We start from the raw sequence: 24,871 nt of genomic DNA, 5'->3' as shown, positions 1-24,871 counted from the left end.
CACCAGCTCTTATTTATCAGTTTTTCCAGAGGTTTGTCTTTTTAATATTTTCTTCAAAGAACCAACCTTGGTTTCTTTAATCTTCTTTGCTTTTTTTGTTTTTTTTTAATTTCAGAGACTTCTGTCCTTATAGTCTTCCTTTTTTCTTTAGGTTTACAGTCCTTTATCTCCTTGAGTTGAAAGATTAACTCTTTTGTATTCATTGTTTGTCTCCATATGTGCTAAGAAGCATAGTTTTCCTGCTGCTGTCTTATCTGCATCCCACCAATTTTGACCTGTAGTCTTCTGCTGTAATGTTTTGTAATGTTACTTATTGTTTTCTCTTTAATCAAAGGATTATTTTGCTGCATAATTTTGTTTCTGGGCTTTAGAATGTTGTTAGCTGTTGGTATCCTAAATGACACTCAAACATGAATTTTACAAGACTTTTAATTACATTTACTCTGAAAGTTAATACCTTTCTAGGTAAATTGTGAATCCCTGCCACATTAGTGGGGAGGAATTGGCAAAAAGGGATAAATGTCCTTTTAGTTTCCAGATTCTATTTTTTGCATTTGTGTGTGTGTGAGGGGGTGGTGGGGTGGGTGGGTGACTTGGGGAGTGGTAGTGGTAGAGGTGATGGGGCTGATGGGAAGAGGAATGAAAAGTGACTGAATTTCCTTTCTGCTGCTTTCTACAAAACAGTTCCCCTCAGAGCCCTCATCATTTAATAAATATTTATTAAGCACGTAATGTTTGCAGGTTTTGGCTTTAGAGGGAGGAGCCAAAGTTAGGAATATGGAATTGATTCTGAAAGAGTTTAAGTGTAAAAGAGGATACACATGGCACAGAATCAACTTACAAATAGTAGATATCGGAGTACTCATTTTGAACTGGGGGAGAGTGTAAGGGACTCACAGATTGCCTTTTATCTTGATGTGATTTCTGGTGCTGAACTTCTTAACAGTTTTGAAACTCATTTCATGAGTACAGTTTTTCATAGTACAGGTTTTGAAAGTTGCTTTATGTATTATGGAATCAGACCCATTTAGTCATGCAATAAAGTGCCCTCAGCCATTATAACGTGACCCACTTGATTCTTAATGAGATGGCACGCGTATCTATGAGGGTGAGTCAAAAATTATCCACACTCCAGTTATATTAAAACTTCTATAAATTCTACAGCCCGAGTGCGGATAATTTTTGACTCACCCTCGTAATTCACCTGGGGGACCTTGTTGAAAGTAAAGACCCCATTATAGAGATTCATTCTTCTTCAGTAGAGTTGGAGTGGGATGGGGGTATTTCATTTTACTTTGGTGATTTAAAATTTCTTGACAGTTATTAGTTGATAATAAATTTTATCTATTTTAGGCTTTTGTTGTACACAAAATAAAGTTTATCTTTACAAGTCTGCCCTTAATTAACATCTGTCCTTAAATAGGGACCGATATTTTAGAGGTATTTAGGTGATACTATTGATAAAGCTGTAATTAAGAGGAGGAATAGGGTAGATAGGTAAAGAATGTATTCTATATTAATGTCAGATGTATTAGGGTTCTTCAGGGAAATAGAACCAACTATATATATATATATATATACACACACACACATATATATAAATAATGAGGTGTTGAGTCACAGGATTATGGGAGCTGAGAAGTCTCACAGTCTACAGTCTGAAAGCTGGAGACTGAGGAAAGCCAGTGGTTAATTCAGGTCAAGTCCAAAGGCCTGTTAACCAGTAGAGCTGAAGATGTAAATCCCAGTCAAAGGTCGTGAGAAGATGAGATGCCCCAGCTCAAATAGTGAGGCAGGGGCGAACAAGGGCAAATTCTTCTGATTTTTGTTCAGTTCAGGTCCTCAAAGGATTGGATGATACCCACTCACGTTGGGGAGGGCAGTCTACTGAGTCCACTGATTCAAATGCTAATCTCACCCAAAAAACTCCTAAGTTTGGATAATGGGATTTAATTATATGATAGTAAAAATAAGGATCATGAAAATTAATGTCTTTTGGCCATCTTCACATTAACCATGCATATTAGGATTTATACACACAGATACACATACGCGTGCAGAATTCTTGATGATGAAACTAGTATGTGCACAGACTTCCTAGGTGGCACAGTGGTTAAGAATCCACCTGTCAGTGCAGGGGACATGGGTTTGAGCCCTGCTCTGGGAAGATTCCACATGCCACGGAGCAACTAAGCCCATGCGCCACAACGGTAGAGCCTATGCTCTAGAGCCTGTGAGCCACAGCTGTTGAGCCCGTGTGCTGCAGCTGTTGAAGCCCATGTGCCTACAGCCCGTGCTTCACAACAAGAGAAGCCACTGCAATGAGGAGCCTGCGCACCACAATGAAAAGTAGCCACTGCTCGCAGCAACTAGAGAAAGCCTGTGTGCAGCAACAAAGACCCAACGCAGCCAATAAATAAAATAAATAAATAAACAAAGAAATGAATTTATAAAAACAAAAAAAAGGAAAAAAAAACTAGTATGTGCTTATGGTAGAAATTTAGGAAGTATAGAAAGAATAAAGAAAATAAGGGGGCATAATCACCCAAATTCTAACACCCACAGTTTTGACTATCTGAAACGTTTTGCTGTCCTAAATATGTGTATATATACACTCACAAATGCACTTACAAACAAACATTCATACACACACACAGCTGAGAAACAATGAAACAGTAATAAATAAAGAAATATAAATAATGATATATCTGTATGAAATTTTGAATAAGTAATATGTTCTTATGGTTCAAAATTCAAAAGACATAGAGTATTATAGAGTGAAGAATATCCATCTATTGTCTTGTCACCCAAGTCACTCAGTTTTCTACCCTGGAGGCAACCAAGGTGGTGCTTTTTTTTTTTTTTTTTCTTTTTAATTCTTCCTGAGAAATGTATGCACATACAAGTGCTTTTAGTACACATGTGCACACATGGTAGCATGCTATATGTATATATTATTATGTACTTTGCTTTTTTTAAAATTTTTATCAAAATGATGTATTCATATCAAAAAGTCAGCTCCAAAAGGATTTTGTTTGTTTGCTTTTGCAAAGAAGCCTCATCCCTCTTTCCCCATTTTTCCTTTTCTAGAAAACCACTTTCATCTCTTAGCTGATGAATTTTACTTACCTCTTTGTCTATAAAATAATTGCTTTAATGTCAGTTTTAGGTGTTTTACTGCAGATAATCAGATTCTCTTAAGTACATGCTGGTAATACAGTTCAGTCATAATTGGGTTTAGATCAGTGTTCAGTGTTTATATTATGACTATAAATGATACAACTGAGCCATGTAGTAAAACCTGATTACTTTTCCCCTTTTCTCTTCTACTTTTCGTTTTTCGTGGTACTAATATTTGACTTATGTTTGCATATTTTTCTATTTAATTACAAATAATCTACCAGTTATGTAAATCTGTTCTTGAGATTTTCAAAGACTCATCAGTTGTGCTGTTAATTTCATCCTCCTAAAGAAGACTCTTCCAGAGCTTCTGCTGACCTCCAATTTAGTATGTTTGCCCTCTGTTCTTTGAGTACGTACAGCTGTCATCCTAGGAATTCTCTTTCCAGTCACCCTGGGGATTCCCTTTTCCTCTCTCATCCCACTACCATATTGCAGTAATTATTGTGGTTTCTTAAATGTCTAGTTTCCCCGCATTAAAATCTTCATGACTATTCTATTTATATGAAGTTTAGAGTCAAGTCTATCTAATTTTTCAAAAGTTTCCTTTTTTGCCACTTCAGTGTATGGTTTTCAGATCTTCCATATATATTACCTTGAATTGTGTAAAATTGACTTTTTTTTCAGCTTAAAAAATTGTCAATAATGGCAATTTCAAACATTTCTACTATTAAGAACGTAGAATATGTACTTGTATACGTATAGAACATTTCTCCTTAAGTTTATATTATACTGTTTTATTGTTTCTATTATAAATAGGGACTTCTGTTAAATCTTATAACTGGTGGTGATGATTTGAGTAGAGTCCGTTGATTTCTTTCTTAATTTTATACCTAGGAATATAATTTTATACCCAGAACTTCTTTTATTTTAATAGATGTTTCTTTCTAGTTTTCCATCTATATAAACTCATTATCTGCAATTAATGATAGTTTTAGTCTCCTTTCCCCTTTTTACACTGCTTTTGTCCTCATATTATGTAATACTAGTGATCATGGACGTTCTTGTCTTGTTTCACATCTAAATATGGGTATTTTTTGGTTTCTTCACTGAGTATGATACTGGCTTTTAGGCTTATGTTTTATGCATATGTTTCCCACGTTAAATGTCTGCTTATTACTATTTTATTGACTTTAAAAATCTTGATGGATGTGTAAATTTATCGGATGTCTTTTGGTGATGATAATCATGAGATGTTTTTCCTTGATATTTTTGTATGGCAAACTATATAGATTTTATTATATTGAACCATTTTTGAATATCAGATCTAAACTCTGCTTGACCATAACAGTGGTATTTTATATCTTTGGTATGTTACTGGAGACTTTCTTTTTTATTTTGTTTAGAAGTTTTGTGTCTGATTTCATATTATTAATCTATAGTATTTATATTTATATGCTCTTTCTGTTAATTTTTGATATCACGGTTATGTTCCCTATATAAAAATAATTTGGAAGCTTTACTTCTATGCTTTGAAATATCAATAGTTTAGGTAGCTTTAGAGTTATCTGTTCTTAAATATTTGGTAGAATTTAGAATATCACTGGCATCTGGTGCTTTCTGAGGAGGTTAGCTCTTTGACAGCTTTCTCTGTTCCTTCTGTGATAATTATCAGATCCTCTTTTTGTAAAGTTTTTCCTGTTTTACCTTCATGAGATTAATGATGCCTTACTTGGAATGCTGATAAAACTGTTTTTCTTAGGGCATTAAATAAAAAACTTTTGCCTTATGTACATTTGTCTTCATCATTAAATTGTTAAGTTCTCAAGGGCATTAGGATAAGAGCCATCTGTTTATTGCCTCTAGTCCAGGTATGGAATATGTTGCCTTAATAACTTTCTTCTTGATTTCTTTTTTTTTTTGGTGGTGGTGATGATGGATGTTTTATAGGCTTCCCAGTTGGCATGTATGTTGTAAAGAGAGTTCTTCAGCTTCATCATATTACTCTCAAGATGACAATTGTGCACTAGAAAATGAAGATGTACAATTCCAGAAAAAGGTACCTTAAATAAAGTTGAAGTTGTAATTTGTGTATTAGCTTTATAAGACTGCCTTAAAACGTTTGGAATAAAAGTATTTCAAAAATACTATGACATAATTTTTGGTCGAGATTTGTAATTTTCTTTGCTGTAATCTGAGGAGTTACTCGAGTAATTCTGAAATTAACCTAACTCTGAGATATTTATATATTTATTTTTATTGCTTATATTTGGAATGTTGTAATAATATCCTTAGTCTTACAGTAAGGAGAAAAATAGAGAAAACTGTTCAGAGAGAAAACTAGAGTTCTCTTTTTAATGCTTTAACTAGTTAAAGGGTTTCTAAAGAAACCTCAGTCTTATAAGTTAAAAACTACTAGAAGTGAGGATTATAGGGAGAGTCTGCAGTTAGTTACTATGAACTGTGTTTTATTTGAGGGAGTGAATAGACAGAGTCCAAAAAATCTGACAGTGTCTAAGTAATTTATTATTTTATCATTTTAAGTGATAAAAGGTGAGTATTGACTTTAGCTAAATTTGGCTATCCCCTCCCCCAAAATCAATGTACTTATTTTAAATTATAGAAGTAATTTGTACCCACTATAAAATATTCATATTTGTATCCCATTCTCCTCCTCAAAGGAACCACAGTTTACTGTTTGTTGTGAAAACATTCAGACCATTTTCTGTGGTTATAGATATCTCATTTTATAGCACACAAATTAATGATTTAATTTTTATTAAAATGTCTTAAATATGTTACAAATTGATTTCCCCTCTTCCCCAGTAGTAACTCAAGGACACCTTTGCATGTTGTTATATATTTCTGAAATAGTTACATTTTTATTCCATCATATGGATATATCACAATTTATTAAGCATTTCTTTATTGACAGACTTTTGCGTTGTTTCCAAGTGGTGTGTGTGCATGCGTGTTCGTACGTACGTTTATGTGTGTATCATTGTACAAACTTATAATGCTTGTGTGGTTTGTTTGTTTCTTTTGGCATGATACTGTATTTAGAGTGGATTATTTAAATTTCTGAGTTACACAGGATATATTTCTGGGATGGAACAGTTAAAATTTTGAATGCTATTGTTGGATATCTCTCCAAAAAGAGTATAATTGTATGCTTCTATCCATAGTCTGTAAGATTTAGAGCTCACCTCTTCTTTGATGAGAAATATAAAGACTTAAATGTTGTAAGAATGAATTTAAGCAAAGCATTAAGGAAGAGGGAACCTTCTTTCAGTAAACATTTAGGTACCTAGGATGTGCTATACAGGCTTAGATAATGATGAATATGAGCTTTGCTTTTATGAAGCTTATATGCTGGGAGATACATTTAAAGATAGTATATCTGAAATTCTAACTCAAAAGTGAGCATCAAGAGAGATGACACAAAGAGCTATGAGTACATTCATTTATCAAGTATTTACTGACACATAATGCTGGGTGGTAGGACTAAAGTGCTTATTAAGAAATCAAATTAGTATATATTTGGAAGGCAGCTACTCTCATCACTGTACCACCAGCACACACATGTAGTATACATTTGAAGTGAAGCAGTAAGGAGGTTAATGCAGGAAGGTTGACAATAAGCATGGGAACAAATAGAAGTCATTAAAGTCACACTAAAGCGTTTTGGTTGTAAAGTATAGAAAGATGGTCTTTAATCTTGCTTCAGGACTGTTTTGTGAAACAATGTTATCAGTTGGCCTTTTCCTTGTTCCAATATAGGATGAAAGAGAGGGACCTATCAGTGCCGAATTATCGGGAAAAGTGGGTTCAAGCTTACCTGTTCCTCCAGAAGAACACAAGTTAAAAGATGACTACATTGTGAATATACAAGTAAGCTTTGTTGCTTTGATTTTTAATGATATGTCTTTTCTTTTTTTAAATTAATTTATTGGCTGCATTGGGTCTTCGTTGCTATGTGCGGGCTTTCTCTAGTTGTGGCGAGCGGGGGCTACTCTTTGTTGCCGTGTGCAGGCTTCTCATTGAGGAGGCTTTTCTTGGTGCAGAGCATAGACTAGGCACGCGGGCTTCAGTAGTTGTGGCACTCAGGCTCAGTAGTTGTGGCTCACAGGCTTAGTTGCTCCAAGGCATGTGGGATCTTCCCAAACCAGGGCTCAAACCCATGTCCCCTGCATAGACAGGCGGATTCTTAGCCACTGTGCCACCAGTGGTTTAAGTCCTGATATGCCTTTTCAAACCACTTTACAGAATAGAAAGCCTCTGTTTGGTCAGCATATTGTATATTGTTATTTTTTTTTCTTTTTGTAGTACCATGCAACTGGTTTTAAAACTAGTCATCTGCTAAGAGTACTGCTTTTGAGAAAATTCGGAATTACAGATTTAATAGTAAATGTGACTGTTTTCTTTGTAGTAAAGGTTTGATTGCAAATATTCCTTTCTTCTAGGTTCCATTTTGGCTCACTATAATTTTCTTGTCTCTTCAAATTTTCAGATGTCAGAGAAAATTTTTTTCTGACAGTGTATTTATATGTAGAACAGACTATTTTGATACCAAAATTTTATCACTTAGTGTGGAATATGGATTAATAAATAATAGGTTGAGTATGTTTTTTCCCTTTTTCTCTCATATTACATCCTAAATATTATTTTCCATTTGTATACCAGATTTTATGAAAGATAAAAAAAACTAGACTAGAATGTAAGCTGATCAGAATGTCGAAGCATCTGGAAACCATTTACTCTCAGGAATGACTGAAGGAACTGGGGATTTTTGAACTGGAGGGAAGTAGGACTAAGGAAAAACTAAATATCTCAAATACTAGCAAAAACAAATTTCAGCTTAAAAGGAGGGAGAATTCTCTTAAAAAAATACAGCCAGAGTTATTTTATGACTTAATTGGGTTATCTAAGGAGATATAGTAAGTTTCATTTTATTGGATTCTGGAGGACATTTGGAAAAGATTTGTGCACAGGAGTAAGAGAAAAGTGATCTCTCTAGTCCTTCAATTATATGAGTGTCCTGAACAGTCCTGCCATTGTTCTTTTTCCCAAATTTTTATTATGGTATTCTCTTGTTCAAATATTTTGAAGTGCTTACTGCATCTTAGAGACCTGTGCTGTTCATTGTAGTAGCCACTTGCTACTTGTGGCTGTTGAGCATTGGGAATGTGGATAGTCCAAGTTGAGATTTGCTGTAAGTATAAGATACATATCTATTTTGGAGACTTAGTAAAAGAAAAAAAAAAGAAAAGTAAAATATCTTATAATTTTTTATATTGAGTGCACGTTGAATGATAATGCAGTATTTGATAATATTGTAATGGTTCTTTTCTCAAAGCCTCCATTATAAAATGCAAACTGTATTCTTTTGTGAATTTTTTGTTCCAGTGTAAGTAATTCCCCAAATGATCACATTGGATCACATTTTATTTTGTATTCTTCTGACTCTGCTTCATGTTTTCTTTCTGCTGCTGTACTGGCTGTCCTTTTCTTCAGAGTCCTACTTCTTCTAGTCCATAGTAGTCCTTAGTTTCTCTTTACATTGAACTGAGCATGAGTACTTCTCACTTGATATTCATTTAGTAAGTATTAGATGTCTCCTGTGTGCTAGATACTGTGCTAGGCACTAGGAACATGAAGATCAAGAGAACATAGTCCTTACTCAAGACATTTATAGTGTAGTTGAAGACAAGAAATACGTAAGGGCAGTTGAGGTGTTATGGATGCTGTGATTAAGGTCTGTACAGAGAACAGTGGAGGCATAGAGAAAGGGGAATGGCTAAATCTATTTGGGGTTAGTTGTGGGGGAGGAGGTACTTACAAGCAGGTTTTCAAACATGGGTAGGTATTAAGTATATTTCAGATTGTATTTTAGAGGAGTAAATGGCCCAGAGCACACAAGCCTTGAAGGAGCAGCAAGAATCACGTGTTGCTTTGTAATGTTATTTATATATGCCATGTGTTATATTTGTTGATACATATTATCTTCTAAACTGCTTAGGGGCAAAAACTATGTGTTGTACTATTTTATATATTTATACGGGACTTCTGTGTTGCTACTAGCTTTATTACAGTAAGAGGGAAATTTTGTGGGTCCTGATACAAAGTAGGAAATAGGAAAGAAGAAAGGCAAGCTGCTTTGTTCTAGTTTATGAAATGCCATGAAAAATGTGTAGAGCCTGTATTTTGAAATATATTCCATAGGGTGGTAATGTTGGAAGAAAGGATTTTTTATAAAAGTACTTTTTTAGTGAACATTATTTATTTATATTATTACTTTTGAGACATACTTTGTATAACATCCTCTTCAGCTAAAGGAGATAATTTATTAATACCAACATTAAATATAACTGACTTTTTTAAAAACAGAATACGGAGTCAAAAAAGTTAAGTCCATCTGTGATTGAAACACTCCCTACAGTTGATCTACATGAAGATTCTTCCAGTGTAGTTGTGGGCAGTGAAAACGTTGAAAATATTTCCAGCTCATCTACCTCAGAGATCACTCCAGTCTCAAAGCTTGAGTAAGTCATTACAAAGACAAAAAAGAATATCATTAGATAATGACAGAAAATTTTCTTTGATACTCAAATTTGACATCTAGGCTGTATAGCAGAGCTAAGTAATAATGCCTGTGTTTTGTGTTTTTATTATTTTTTTAATGTAATGATCTTATAATATTTATTCTGCTGCCTAACTTGGTGAAGTTGATTGTATTCCAGCCATGAAATAGCTACATCATATAGGTAAAGTGAGGTTCTTGTTTAAGAAACACAGTACTTATTTGAATAATCGTCCCTATAATTATCAAAAATTCCAATGTCAGATTATTCATTTCCATTAAGTATTACGGTGGCATTCCATTCACAGTTACGTCTTTGTATGATAGACTTTCAAACTTGATAATAAATATTCAGAATATTTAGGCTTAAGGTTTCTTTTTCTCTCGTTTAAAATGTTTTATTTTTATATAATTTTTAAAGTTTACTTTCCATTTACAGTTATTACAAAAAATTGGTTATATTCCCCATGTTGTACAATACATCCTTGAGCCTATCTTATACCCAGTACTTTGTGCCTCCCACTCCGCCACCCCTACATTGTCCCTTGCCACCCTCCCCATTGGTAAACTAGTCTGGTCTGTATATCTGTGTCTGCTTCTTTTGTTATATTCACTAGTTGTATTTTTTAGATTCCACATATAAGCCATATCACACAGTATTTATCTTTCTCTGTTGACGGACACTTAGATTGTTTCCATGTCTTGGAAATTGTAAATATGCTGCTATGAACATTGGGTACATGTATCTTTTCAAATTAGTGATTTTTTTTTTTTTTTCAAGTATATACCCAAGAGAGGAATTGCTGGGTCATATTTTTAGTTTTTTGAGAAACCTCCATAGTTTTCCAGTATACAGTCCCACCAATAGTATACAAGGGTTCCCTTTTCTCCACATCCTTGTCAATATTTGCTATTTGTAATTTTTGATAATTGGCATTCTGACAGGTGTGAGATGGTATCTCATTGTGGTTTTGATTTGCATTTCCCTGATGATTAGTGGTGTTGAAGATTGTACTCCTCCTAGCTCCAGCAGCACTACAAAGAGCAAAATGACATTCCCTTCTCTTAATACTATATTAAACATATCCTTTACCAAATGAGTTAATTTATATAAAACATATAGGACAATATCTGGCACACAGTAAGAATATCTGTATCAGTTAATATCATCATTTTTTTTCATCACTACTATTTTTCTTACCACAAGCACTTTTTTTTTTTTTTAAATTTTTTTATTTTTTTTGGGGGGGGTACACCAGGTTCAATCATCTGTTTCCAATACCACAAGCACTTTTTAGACATCTGTTCTTTTCAAGAATGTAAGGGACTGAGTTGAAGGAGTTGTACAGAGTTGTTATAAGTTACCATTTAGAAGTTTGTCCTGGTAAGGGACAAGGGAACAGAAGATGTGCTTAGAAATAATGGTAGTATTTAAAATTTTTAAATATTAAATGCTTGTAAAGAATTTAAAGCTGGATACTATATATCTGGACAGCACATCTTATTTTCTCATTATACTGGACATGACTGTCTAGTGAAATGAAAGTGAGGTAAAGAAAAATATTAAGGTAAACATTTTTTAAATGAAATTTTAAAAATGCTTTAAGAATTTTAGTGAAGCACTTTGAGATATAATAGATTTCTTGATACTATAGGCAACAACTCTAATATTGGTAGAATGTACTAATAGAAATGAAACATTAGAAGATGCATTTTGAATAAATAATTTAAAAATCTTATTTTTGGCAAGATCAAATATTAACCTCTAATGTTTTGTTTTGAAATTTGGTAATCAGCTATAATATTTAGAGGCCAAGCAAGGACACTAACAGATCAAAAGTCAACATTTTACATGATTTAAATCTTTAAACTGTTTAAAATATGTGAATTCTTGAAAATCGTCTGCAGAACTGTAAAGCATAATCTTTTCTGGCTTAGATTTATTTTGGAAATCACTAATATCTCTTTTAATTTATGCTTCATTATATCCATTAAATTGTCAGATTGTCTTTTTTGTTTCTATTTTAGTGAAATAGAAAAATCTGGTACTATTCCTATAGCCAAGCCGAGTGAAACTGAGCAGTCTGAAACTGATTGTGATGTTGGTGAGGCGCTTGATGCAAATGCTCCAGTTGACCAGCCTTCCTTTGTCAGTCCACCTGAAAGGTGAGTGTGAGCAGTTGTTTGCGCTTTGTATGATTCTGTAATAAACAGCAGTGTCACATTTGAGTAGACTTTGGTGCATGCTTAATTCCACTTTATGATTGAGAGAAAACTGATCCCTTGTACCCCTTTCTTGGTTTACTTTTTACTCACGTACACTTATAATGGTTTAGGTTGCATATGCTTGTTATTCAGCTAAAAGTTGTTTATTTAATATGCCTTTTGGTTTCAAATAGCCTTGTTGGCCAGCATATAGAAAATGTGTCATCTTCACATGGCAAAGGAAAGATAACAAAATCGGAATATGAATCAAAAGTTTCATCAAGTGATCAGGGTGGTGGTGATCCAAAATCTGCATTGAATGCTTCAGATAATTTAAAAAATGAGGTAGGTAAATAACTTGCACTAACTCCTACTTTATTATACAGTGCATTTTTGTTATTAGCTAATCTTGTAATTTGCTAACCGTATTTGCCATAAAGTTAAGGGGATCAGTAGTTGGTGATGAACGTGGAACTGAGGTGAACTGTGCTCCTAGAGAGCAGGTGGTTTCTTCATGGAACTATTGCCAGTATACTGTTTATACATAATGTTTTAAGTATGAATTCTCTTTGGTTATATTTAATTATAAATTTTTTTGCCACCATTGATTATTTGATAGTAGATACATAAAGTTCTTATTTAAGCAATTTTTTGAGAGCTATATAGAAGTTATGATTGTTAAATTTAAATATCTTCAGAACAAAAGTTTAACTCAGTAATACAAGATTAAATTTAGACTCTTCAACCAGAATTATTTTAAAGGGATATTTAATCCCTTGTTATTTGTGTGCAAAATACAACTAGACCAGCTTACATTAAAAAAATATGATTCTCAAAGACAGGGTTCGTTCCTGTGTAGCAGTTTTACTTTCTTTTCTTCTTTTGAGTTCTACTTTGACTTCATGTTAGAGGCCAGTACAGAATTTCCTGAAGAAATGTTGACGGAGAAGTCTGCTCCCTTCAGCTAAAAAATAGCTGAATAAAAGAGATGAAGGCCACTCTGTGCACTTCAAAACACGTGAAATCAGAGTATTTTGAAGTACTGAGTACCACATTCACATTTGTTTCTTTATAATTTGTATCTTCTGTTCTCCATCTTTTCTTTCACATATTTTCTGTGAATCTGCACTCACAACTAACTAAACTTCATTCTGGAGACTTTACTGTCATTGGGCCAGCTGTTTCTGTGATGCTTCTTATAAATATAGGAGGTCAGCATTTCATAGTCCAACATCTTGAAGGAACTAATTTTCCCAGTGAAACCAAATCAAGCATATGTTACAGTTCAGTTGTCAAATACCACAGGCATAAATAAAATTAGAAAAACATTACAAAAGCGTCTTCTTTGAGCTATTTAAGTATCAAATGTAAAATCCAAGTATAGTACCAGCTTTGTCCAAGATTTGCTTGTTCTCTGTAACCATTTGCAGTAGTGTCTTGTAGATCCTTGAGATAACAGGGATAAACTCTCCCACTCAGACTTAAACTGGGCAGAATTATCCTGAACTATTGGATTGTATACAAAACTACTGGACACTTTATAATATACTCATTATCTGACAGTTTTTCTGGAATATTAAATTATTTAGGAGGTAATTAATACAATTAAAAATTCCACCTTTTTTGCCTGTTATAATACTTTACAAAGTAATTTTATTGTATTGTTTAGTTCTCTTATTTGTTGCTAAGAGGTGATAGTGATTGCTCTGCCTGGGTCTAAAAGAATGTATGTTCTTACTTTTTATGTATTTCTTTTACAAGGGTGAGTCAAAAATTATCCGCACTCTGGCTGTAGAATTTTTTTAAATTAACTTTTAGAAAAGACAGATGCATCATTTTTCAACATGATCTCCTTGCTTTTCCATACACTTTGTTCATCTGTCAACAATGCTACAATAAGTATCCTTATGCATATTTTCTTAGGCACATGTGTGTTTTCACTGATATTTATACATGGAAGTGGAATTATTGGGTCATAGGGTATGCAGAGTTTTATTTAATATTGCTAAATGTGAAACTCACTTTAGCAGTCTAATAGGTGTCCCATGGCGCAGCAAGCTGTCATACTTTAACCTCCATCAGATTGGTATAATTTATTTAGTATCGTTAGTTTTCTTTTGCCTTCCCTGATTATATGGAGAGTGAGCGTTTTGTATATTCTCTTTGCTCAGTTTATTGTTCCTTCTCCACTTCCCCCCATTACTGATTCATAGGCAGTCTTTATAGTTGGTAATAATCTTTTGTTGGCTGAGTGTGTTGCAGATATTTCTGTCTGTGGCTATTTGAACCATGTGGTTTATGGTCTTTTGATAATTTTAATCTAGCCAAATGTATCAGCCTTTTTTTAAATGATTTCTTTCTTCATCTTTTGTAGCCTGAACCGTGAAGATGTTTTTCTATACTTTCTTTAAAGCTTTGCTTTTCACATTTAGGTTTTAACGTCTACCTTAAAATGTTTATATAAATGGTACTTCCTTTTTCTAAAAAATTTTTCCTGGGGTATAATTGATTTACAATGTTGTTACTTTCTGCTGTGCAGCAAAGTGAATCAGTTATACATATACATATTTCAACTCTTCTTTAGGCTCTTTTCCCATATAGGTCATTACAGAGTATTTAGAGTTCATTCTGCTATACACTTGGTCTTTATTAGTTATATAAATGGTTCTTATAGTTAAGGATTTTCTAGAAACAATATACTACATCTAAAATTAGCTTCCTTTAATTTAGATTTTAAGGTGGATGCACTACAATTATAGTATTTATTTGTACAGTTTTTGTATGGGTAATTGTTGACTTATGATATTATATAGGGTTTTTTACAACCTATACTAATATTGCTAAGGTGTGAAGGGATTCATCTTGTGGTGCTTAGGTAGAAGATTTTAATTCTTCAAAGAGAAACTCAGTTTTTAAACCACAGCTTTTCTTTTTACACATTTTGTTTTTTCAAAATACTATCATTCATTATAAAATTGGACTTTAACTTGACAGAGACATTTGTATTTACTATTATATTAATGTTTTCTCTGTATACTTTGAAATCTGTTTATTTTTGACATTTCTTTCAGAGTTCTGATTATACAAAACCAGGAGAAATTGACCCTGCATCTGTAACAAGTCCCAAAGACCCAGAAGATATACCAACATTTGATGAATGGAAGAAGAAAGTTATGGAAGTAGAAAAAGAAAAAAGTAAGGAAGCACTGTGATTCTTTTTTCTTTTTTTTTTTAAGGGACTGGTTTAAATATGTATTTCTCCTTTTAATTAGTAAAATAAAGTAAAACTTTTGAAAACTTTTTAAAGGTGAAACTTATCAAGATGCTTTTGATTACCTACATGCAATTTAACTGTGTATGGCTTAATTACATTATTGTAAATTATTAAATGAGGCTAAAGTAAGATAAAGTAGGCAGAGCAGTGATTTTTCATTTCAGTTTACAAGAGGAAAGTCAATGCCTGGAAGTTTCTCAGTTATAATACTTTAAACTGTGAACAGAATTGTAAAGTATTACACTATCTTTTTGTTGTAAAATAAATCTCAGAGTTAGAAATTATTATTATTGGGGTTAAAGATAGGAAGATAGCATTCATCCTTAATAGAATGAAATATATGCAAAAGTTTTGATTTTTCATGGATAAGCTTCATTTTGTGTATTGTACTAGGCATAAATCAAGTAATGTGGATTTTTGTAGTTAATTTGTTTATTAGGGATATTTTAAAGTTATAAGCTGAAGCATTTTGATTTTCATATGGGTTTTTAAAATATTCTCTTAAGCATTAAAACCTGTTCTCTAGATGGCAGCCTGTTGCTCTTGAGATTGTTTGCTGTGGGTATTTTCAATCATAATCACCATATATATATATATATATATATATGTTCATAATAAGATTTGTCTGCAGGTCAGTCAATGCACCCATCTTCTAATGGAGGTCTACATGCCACAAAAAAGGTCCAGAAAAATCGAAATAATTATGCTTCAGTAGAATGTGGTGCCAAAATTTTGGCAGCTAACCCAGAAGCCAAGGTACTTAACTGTAAAATTCTTCTATACATATAAGAAACTAGTGACTTTATTAAATATAAGCAGTGGTTTCCTGGGAACTGTATTTTAACAGAGCTATTTTCCTAATCCACTAATAAATGCAAGATTATGCTTTTAAAGACATTTTCTTGCATGAATTCTTAGTATATTGGTTGATACATTGCACCCCATTATTGTTTTTTCTTTTTAAAGACAGTTTTTTTTTAGAGCAGTTAGAGGTTCACAGCAAAATTGAGAGGAAGGTACAGAGATTTCTCATATACCCCCTATTACCACACATTAGCCTCCATCATCAGCATCTCCCACCAGAGTGGTAAGTTTGTTACAGTTGATGAACTTATACTGACACATTGTTATCACCTGAAGTCCATAGTTTACATTAGAGTTCACTCTTACACATTCTGTGGTTTGGACAAATGTTTAATGACATGAATCTACCATTATAGTATCATGCAGAGTATTTTTACTGCTCTAAAAATCCTCTGTGCTCTACCTATTCACTTGTACCTTCCCCCAACTTTTGGCAACTACTGATCTTTTTACCATCTCCCTAGTTTTATCTTTTCCAGAATGTCATATACCTCAACTCATACCATATGTATAGCTTCTTTGATTTAGTAATATGCAGTTAAGTTTCATCCATATCTTTTCATGGCTTGATAGCTCATTTCTTTTTAGTGTTGAATAGTATCCCATTGTCTGGATGTACCACAGTCTATCCATTCACCTACTGAAGGGCATATACTCTGTTTTTAAACTTTTAAAACTTCTGTGAAATTTGCAGAAGGAAATATTTAATAGAAAAACCATTTTTCCTCTATACTAACATTTAATTTTAAATATTTTGTTATAAGGCTAACTTAGCACAGTATAGACAAAACTTGTAAATTTTAGCCACTTTTATGCTTTCTTCCCAAATGAATATTTCAGAGTTTTTGATGTATTTTAAGATCTAAAAATATAGAAAACCTGGAAAGCTTAAGAGTTGAAATATTTTTCTTTAATTTATTCCCTTCCCCCCTTTTTAAAAATAGAGCACATCTGCTATTCTTATAGAAAATATGGATCTTTATATGTTGAATCCTTGCAGCACTAAAATTTGGTAAGTAATATAAAATTTAATAATGTGTTCTATATATGTATTATATTAAGCTTTATATTAGGATTAGGTTGATTTATTCATATAGTCACTTAATAAGCATTTATGATTGGTTGGTGCTGTTACTGTACTTACCTTTAGCTCCTGAGGTACAAAATTGAAGACAAAATGCCTTTCCTTTTAAGGATGTCACGCAAAAAAATTGACAGATCTAGTTAAACAATTATCAAATAGTATAAAACGACTGCTGCAAAGGTATTATAGGAACAGAGATGATACATAACTGCAGAAGAGGATGAGCTTGCTAGAAGAGGTAATTCCTGAGCTGAATCAAGAAGGATGAATTCCTTTAATTCATAGGAAGTCATAGATAAGGGAGGCAGAGGTATTAATGAACTTTGAGAATAAGGGGACAGTGCGAAAAGGAGCACATTTCTTCTGGGCAACTATAAGTAGAAGCAACCTGAAAAAGTTATTTTAGTGATTATAAGAATAGAGGTACAATTAGAGTAATCATGGAAGATGAGACAGGAGAGTCAGTTTAGCATTAACCAGGCCATCCTATGCTATGTATACCCAGCATAAAAGTTTCTGAAGTTTTTCCTACAATGGAGAGTAGTGTTTGTTTTAAGTAAGGAAATGACATGACCTAACTGGTGTTTTAGTAGGGATTGTCCTCAAAAGATGGCCTATAGCATAATGCAGTTGGAAGCAGGGAAACCGGTTAGGATCCTGTTGTCATAGCTCAGCTGAGAAATGAGGGCTTTAATTAAGGCATTGACAATTTGGATAAAGAAGAGAGAAGATAAAATTGACAGCTCTTGGTTAGTAATTGGATGTGAAGAAGAGAGGCATCTGGTAAATCTCCCTGGATTTTGGGTTCACTGCTTGGATCTGTGATTCTGCCATTAAGAATATAGGCAAAGGAATGGATTTATGGGGGAAATAATGTTTGATATACCAACAATTTTATGAGATTACTCGATTTCATTGATTAAAAGCAGCTGTTTTAAAAAAGAATTGAGGTAAATCACCACCATCATATTGATTGACTGTATATATAATATAATAAATATATATACTTTTTCTAAGTTAAAAAGAAACTCTTTAAACTTTAAAGATAACGCTTATTCTTTTCTACTTTTGGTTTTCACTCCTTCTGTTAACATACATATTTAAGTTCAATTTGAAAAAAGTTCAATTTGAAAATTAACACCAGACTATTTAAGAGTATTAAGGGATAATATTTAAAAACTTAATTTTTCTATATGCCATTTGGTCTGTAAATTGAATTTGAGGAAATTGGTTTTGGGTTTTTGTTTTTGGGGTTTTGGGTTTTTGTTTTGTGTGTAGAAGCCCCTGTAGTCAGTAACAACTCAATTTTTACACTCTAAAATTTTGTGTTGGGTTGGCTAAAAAGTTCCTTTGGTTTTTAAGTAAAAATAAATTTTTTATTTTCACCGAGAACTTTTTTGTACAATATATTCACTGTTTTATTCCACGACCTTCTGCCATTTTTCAGGCAACTGCATAATTCCGTCTTTCCAAAATTTTTTATCTTTTTGAGCAAAGAACTGTTCCAGGTGCCTTTTACAGTCTTCCAGAGAATGGAAATTTTTTCTGTTAAGAGAATTTTGTAAAGACCAAAATAAATGGAAATCCAAAGGTGCAATGTCTGGTGAATACGGCGGGTGAATCAGAACTTCCCAGACAAACTGTAACAGTTTTGCCTGGTCATCAAAGAAACCTGCGGTCTTGCGTTATCCTCATGGAAAGTTATGCATTTTCTGTTGACTAACTCCAGACACTTTTTGTTGAGTGCTGTTTTCAATTGGTCTAATTGGGAGCAGTACTTGTTGGAATTAATCGTTTGGTTTTCTGGAAGGAACTCATAATAGAGGACTCCCTTCCAGTCCCACCATATACACAGCATCACCTTCTTTGGATGAAGCTGGCCTTTGGTGAGGTTGCTGGTGGTTCATTTCGCTTGCCCCACAGTCTCTTCTGCTCCACATTATTGTACAGTATCCACTTTTCATCGCCTGTCACAATTTGTTGTAAAAACAGAATGTTTTCCTTACATTTCAGTAGAGGACTGCATGCAAAAGTACGTTCAAGAAGTTTTTTTTAGCTTAATTTACATGGGACCCAAACATCAAAGCGATTCACATAACCAAGCTGGTGTGATTTTCAGTGCTTGATTTGGAAACTGAGTATGTTGGCTGTCTCTTGCGTGGTATAATATTGACTGTTCTTAATTAATGTCTCAATTTGATTGCTATCAACTTCAACTGGTCTACTCAACCATGGAGCATCTTCCAGTGAGAAATCTCCAGCACGAAACTTCGCCTACCGCTTTTGACATGTTCAATCAGTCACAGCACCTTCTCCATACACTGCACAAATCTTTTCTTGCATTTTGGTTGTGTTTTTACCTTTCTTGAAATAATAAAGCATAATATGCTGAAAGTGTGGCTTTTTTTCTTCCATCTTCAGTATTAAAATGGCTACACAAAAATTCACCAGTTTTGATAAGTTTTTTAAAAAATGTACACTGATATGACAGCTGTCACAGTACAATCTAACAAAATTGTTTCGAATGAAGTTAAAGACAATTAAGTGCCATCTTACGGAAAAAAATGAATGAACTTTTTTGGCCAACGCAATATTTTAAGCAAAGACATGCTGGGGTGAAGTTATGTGAAGCAATCATTTTGTTTTATTCTGGTTTACAGAATAAGTGATCATAGCTACCTGTTTATACAGACAGCATGTATTCGTGTATATGTGTTTACTGTGTATTTTACTTTTTGCTCATCCATTTATGTGTCTTTTCATTGTATAATTAAAGAACCTCATAACACCTTTAACTTATTTTACCTGATTTGAGTGGGTTGACCCACCTAAGGTATATTAAGACCACACAGTCTCTCTTTATAAATCTTAATATCTGGTAGAATAAGTTTATACTTCAGAAGTATCTTGACTATCTTGTCCCTTTGTTTTTTTTCTTTTAAATTTTAGAATCATCTTGTTGAATTCTAAAAAAATTATGCTGGCATTTTTATTGAAATTGTATTAAATCTCTAGGTGAATTTCAGGATAATTGACATTTTAGGGTTTTGAGCCTTCTTGTTCGTTTGTTAGTTTGTCCATTCATTCATTCATTTGTTCGTTTGTTCCTTTCATTCTTTCCATGTTTCTTGAGCACCTGTTATGTGAGGTTGCTGGTACTAGAAATAATGTTGATTCACAGGTTAGGCTGAAATCGTAGAAAGGTGTCAATCCCTAATAGCTAATGAGATTGAACATATTTTCACGCACCAGCTTTTGTTTTCCTCTGAATGTTTGTCTTCTCCTCAATTTTCTGTTGATAAATTTGTTTATTTTTCTTACTGTCTAATAGAAGTCATATGACATAGCAGTATATTTTATAGCATGAATACAATGTAACAGTTTTAAATCTGAATAGGACATACAAATTATATATGTTGCACGTTTCTCCAGTTTGCGAATTGTCCTTTCAATTTCTTGAGTGTCTTTTGCTGGATACAAACTTTTAATTTTAATGGGGTTGAATTTATCTGTCTTATAGGTTTGGATTTTTTAGTGTCAGATCTCTCTAACGTTAAAAAAAAGTATTACATTTCTCTAGAAATTAAAAATTGTGCATTTCACATTTAATTTCTTAATCCTAGTGGAATAGTTTTTTTAATATGGTGTGTATTCGTCCTCTCCTCCCTGTTTTTCTGTTTAGATAATTCTTTATTCAGTAGTTCACACTTTTCCCTCTGATTTACAATGCTACCTTTATCATAAAGTTCCCTTATATATGTGGATTTGTTTTTGTACTCTTTGCTCTGTTTCATTGGTCAGTTTATCATTACCTGCAGTAACACCACACTTTCTTTAGGTTTATAAATCTTAATACCTGGGAGAGCAAGTTTTTGTACCATATTCTTCAAGACTGACTTGGCTATTCTTTTGCTTCTCTTTTTTCTTATAAATGTTAGATGTATTCTGTTGAATTTCCCAAATATCCCGTTGGATTTTGTTTGGAATTGTATTGAATCTTTAGGTGACTTTTAGATATTGAGTTTTCTTAACCATAAATAGGGCATATCTTTCTTCAAGTTGTTTTTAATGTCTTTCAATTATGTTATCTTTTAAACTTTTCATGAAAGTATTGTATATTTTTTAATACATTCATTTGTGGGTATCTATTTTTTGTTACAATTCTAAATATCTTTTAAAAAAATTTTGTTATGTTTAGATATCCAGTTATTTTTTATGTGTGAATCTTATATCCAACTACCTTCTTATATTCTCTTATTTTAATAGTTTATATGTAGAATCTTCGGGGATTTCCACATAGAAAATTATAGCTTCCCTACATATTTTTTTTCCTTTTTAAAAATTTCTAATCCTTTTCATTGTATTTTACTTTCTTATTGTCATCACATGCTGGCTAGATCATTGAGAAACTTGTGAGTAGTGATAGTAGGCGATTTCTTTCTTTCTTTTTTTTTTAATTTATTTATTTGGTTGCACCGGGTCTTAGTTATGGCTTGTCAGCCTTTTAGTTGCAGCACACGAACTCCTTAGTTGTGGCATGCATGTGGGATCTAGTTCCCTGACCAGGGATCAAACCAGAGCCCCCTGCATTGGGAGCGCAGAGTCTTAGGCAGTTTCGTCTTATTCCTTGTTTTGAAAGCAGTGCATCTAACCTAGTACTTATTAGATATGTCCTGCTTTTTTTTTTAAACTGAATATAATTGATTTACAAAACTATATTAGTTTCGGGTGTAGAACATAGTGCTTCAGTATTTTTCTTGATTATACTCCATTTAAAGTTATTACAAAATAATGACTATATTTCCCCATGCTATACAGTATATCTTTGTTTCTTATATATTCTATACATAGTAGTTTGTGTCTCTGAATTCTGTACCCATATGTTGCCCCTCACCTTCCCTCTCCCTGCTGTTAACCATGAGTTGATTCTCTATATCTGTGAATCTGTTTCTTTTTTGTTATATTCATTAGTGTGTTTTATTTTTTAGATTCTACATTTAAGTGATAATATAGAGTATTTGTCTTTATTCTGTCTGACTTATTTTACTAAGCATAGTACTCTCTAGGTCCATCCACATTGTTGCTAATGGCATTATTTCATCCTTTGTTATGGCTGAGTAGTATTCCATTGTATATGTAGACCACATCATCTTTATCCATCTGTTGGTGGACATTTAGGTTGCTTCCATATCTTGGCAATTGTAAATAATGCTGCCGTGAACATTAGGGTGCATGTATCTTTTCAAATTAATGTTTTTGTTTTCTTCAGATGCGTACGCAGCAGTGGAATTGCTGGATTGTATGGTAGTTTTATTCTTAGTGTTTTGAGGAACCTCCATACCCTGTTACACAGTGGCTGCACCAATTTATAATCCCACTAACAGTATGCTAGGGTTCTCTTTTTCTCCACATCCTTGCCAGTATTTGTTATTTGTAGACTTTTCAGTCATGGCCATTCTGATATGTGTGAGGTGAATAACTCATTGTGGTTTTAATTTGCACATTTGATTAGCCATGTTGAGCATTTTTCATGTGCCTGTTGGCCATATCTTCTTGGAAAAATGTCTATTCAGGTCTTCTGCCCTTTTTTAAATTGGGTTCTTTGTTTTTTTTTTTTTAATATCAAGCTGTATGAGTTGTTTATAAATTTTGGATATTAACCCCTTATCAGTCATATCATTTGCAAATATTTTCTCTCATTCAGTAGGTTGTCTTTTTGTTTTGTCGATGGTTTCCTTTGCTAAAGCTTTTGTTTACTTTTGCTTTTATTTCTTTTACCTTAGGAGACAGATTCAAAAGAGTAGTGCTATGATTTATGTCAGAGTATTCTGCCTATGTTCTTTTTTAGGAGGTCTATGGTTTCAGGCCTTACATTTAGGTCTTTAATCCATTTTGAGTTGATTTTTGTGTATGGTGTGAGGAAATGTTCTAATCTCATTGTTTTACATTTAGCTGTCCAGTTTTTCTAGCACCACTTATAGAAGAGACTGTCTTTTCTCCATTATATATTCTTGTCCTCTTTGTCATGGATTAATTGACCATAAGTACATGGGTTTACTTTTGGGCTCTCTGTACTGTTCCATTGATATATGTGTCTGTTTTTGTGTTAGTACCATGCTCTTGTGATTATTGTTGGTTTGTAGTACAGTCTGAAGTTGGGGAGCGTGGTATCTCCAGCTTTGTCTTTTTTCTCAAGATTCAGTATGTTCTAAGTTTGAAATTCAGCTGTAAAACCTTCCAGGCCTCTGGGAAGATGTTAATTTTAAATTAGGTATGTGATATCAAAAATAAATATTTAGTACATTCACATGGCTCAAACCCAAAAAGGTATTTAAAAGAAGTAGGGGAGTTACAGTAAGAAATATACTTCCAGTCTGTCATCTGTCTTCCTATTCAGTGTTAAATTTTTGGATATCTTTTCAGTTTCTTTATGCAAAAAAGTAGAGATTTTTATTTATCTCTCACTTTTCATAGTAGCATATTATACATACTATGTCACCTTGAACTAAGTTTTAACTTAAAAATATCTGGTCATGTTTCTGTTTCACTCATATAAAATTTTCTCATATTTCTTTTTATAGCTGCATAAAATTCCATTATATGATTTTCCCAGGATTTAACTAGTCTTCTGTTGATGGTATTTGGGTTGTTTATGATCTTTTGCCAGTTATAAATAAGCTTGTGCATGCACTATTTTATACTTGTGTGAACAGATGGCAAGGTTTAAAAACTACCTTTAAAATAAATAATTATGAGATATATAGGTTTTCTGTGTCTTCTCGAGTTAGTTTTGGTAAATTATTTACATTTTTCTAGGAATTTGTCTTTAATCCATTTTGAAAGTTTTTGTAATAAAGCTGTTTATGGTATTCTCTTATTTTTAAATATCTTTTCTTTGTAGCTTTGCAGTATAGTCTGAAGTCAGGGAATGTGATTCTGCCAGCTCTGTTCTTTCTCAAGATTGTTTTGGCTATTTGGGGTATTTTGTGTTTTCACATAAATTTTAAAGTTACGTGTTCTAGTTTTGTGAAAAATGCCATTGGTATTTTGATAGGGATTGCATTGAATTTGTAGATGCCTTATGTTCATGTCATCTAAATTTTGACACATGGTATTTTATCAAACTACTCCTATGTTTAGATCTGCTACTTTACTGATCTTTTAAAATTCCTGACCTATAAATAAGGAGTATGTTGAAATTAGATTTGTCAACTTTTATATGTAATTCTATTAATTTACATAGTGTTATCTGCCTCTAAGAAAATATAAAAGATGAGGCAGTAAGATAAGAAAGCATTTTAAAATCAACTTTCATGAGGAATAAGTGCATGTGTACTAATGTTTTATATATTATGAGTCTGTTAGTTTCATACAGGTTTTAGAATTGTTAAATCTTTCTGGTGAATTGACTCTTTACACCTGATAACACATTTGTCCAGAAGTTTATTTTAACTGATAGTAATATAGCTCCTATCTTCTTAGAAATCAAGAACATTGTATCCAAAAAAAAGGAGGTGGGGAGAATTTGCTTTTTTCTTCTTAGTGCTCTTCTGGATTTATTTGCACCATTGTAGATAAAAAGCAAAGTCCTGAGTCTGATTTTCTTCAGTTTCCTCTCCGCAGGGTATTGTGGTGGTATGGACAGTGTTTAGGCTTTGGAGCCAGGTAGATGTGTGTTTTGACTTTTAGCTTTACTGCTTATAGGCTAAATGACATTTAGGGCTCTTGATTCTGCTGCTTTAAC

The 24,871-nt window shown here is 33.0% G+C and overlaps 1 protein-coding gene across 3 annotated transcripts in view; it reads left to right on the top strand.

The window, feature by feature from the left end:
* The window catches only part of SUCO (SUN domain containing ossification factor), a 78,560-nt gene that overhangs the window by 15,764 nt on the left and 37,925 nt on the right, over nt 1-24,871 (top strand). For 2 of the 3 annotated variants that reach the window (XM_057727338.1, XM_057727339.1), the window contains exons 2-9: nt 5,071-5,179; nt 6,901-7,011; nt 9,508-9,662; nt 11,729-11,866; nt 12,100-12,250; nt 14,977-15,100; nt 15,811-15,935; nt 16,988-17,055. In XM_057727338.1, the coding sequence (XP_057583321.1) occupies nt 5,071-5,179; nt 6,901-7,011; nt 9,508-9,662; nt 11,729-11,866; nt 12,100-12,250; nt 14,977-15,100; nt 15,811-15,935; nt 16,988-17,055 (981 nt within the window). Of the gene's footprint in view, nt 1-5,070; nt 5,180-6,900; nt 7,012-9,507; nt 9,663-11,728; nt 11,867-12,099; nt 12,251-14,976; nt 15,101-15,810; nt 15,936-16,987; nt 17,056-24,871 lie in introns of those variants that run through there. The other variant, XM_057727340.1, reaches the window with a different exon arrangement.

The sequence above is a fragment of the Hippopotamus amphibius genome, chromosome 3 (assembly GCF_030028045.1).
Source record: "Hippopotamus amphibius kiboko isolate mHipAmp2 chromosome 3, mHipAmp2.hap2, whole genome shotgun sequence".
Lineage (NCBI taxonomy): Eukaryota > Metazoa > Chordata > Mammalia > Artiodactyla > Hippopotamidae > Hippopotamus > Hippopotamus amphibius.
The sequence above is the reverse complement of the archived record's forward strand: the minus strand, read 5'-3'. Positions and strand labels throughout refer to the sequence as shown.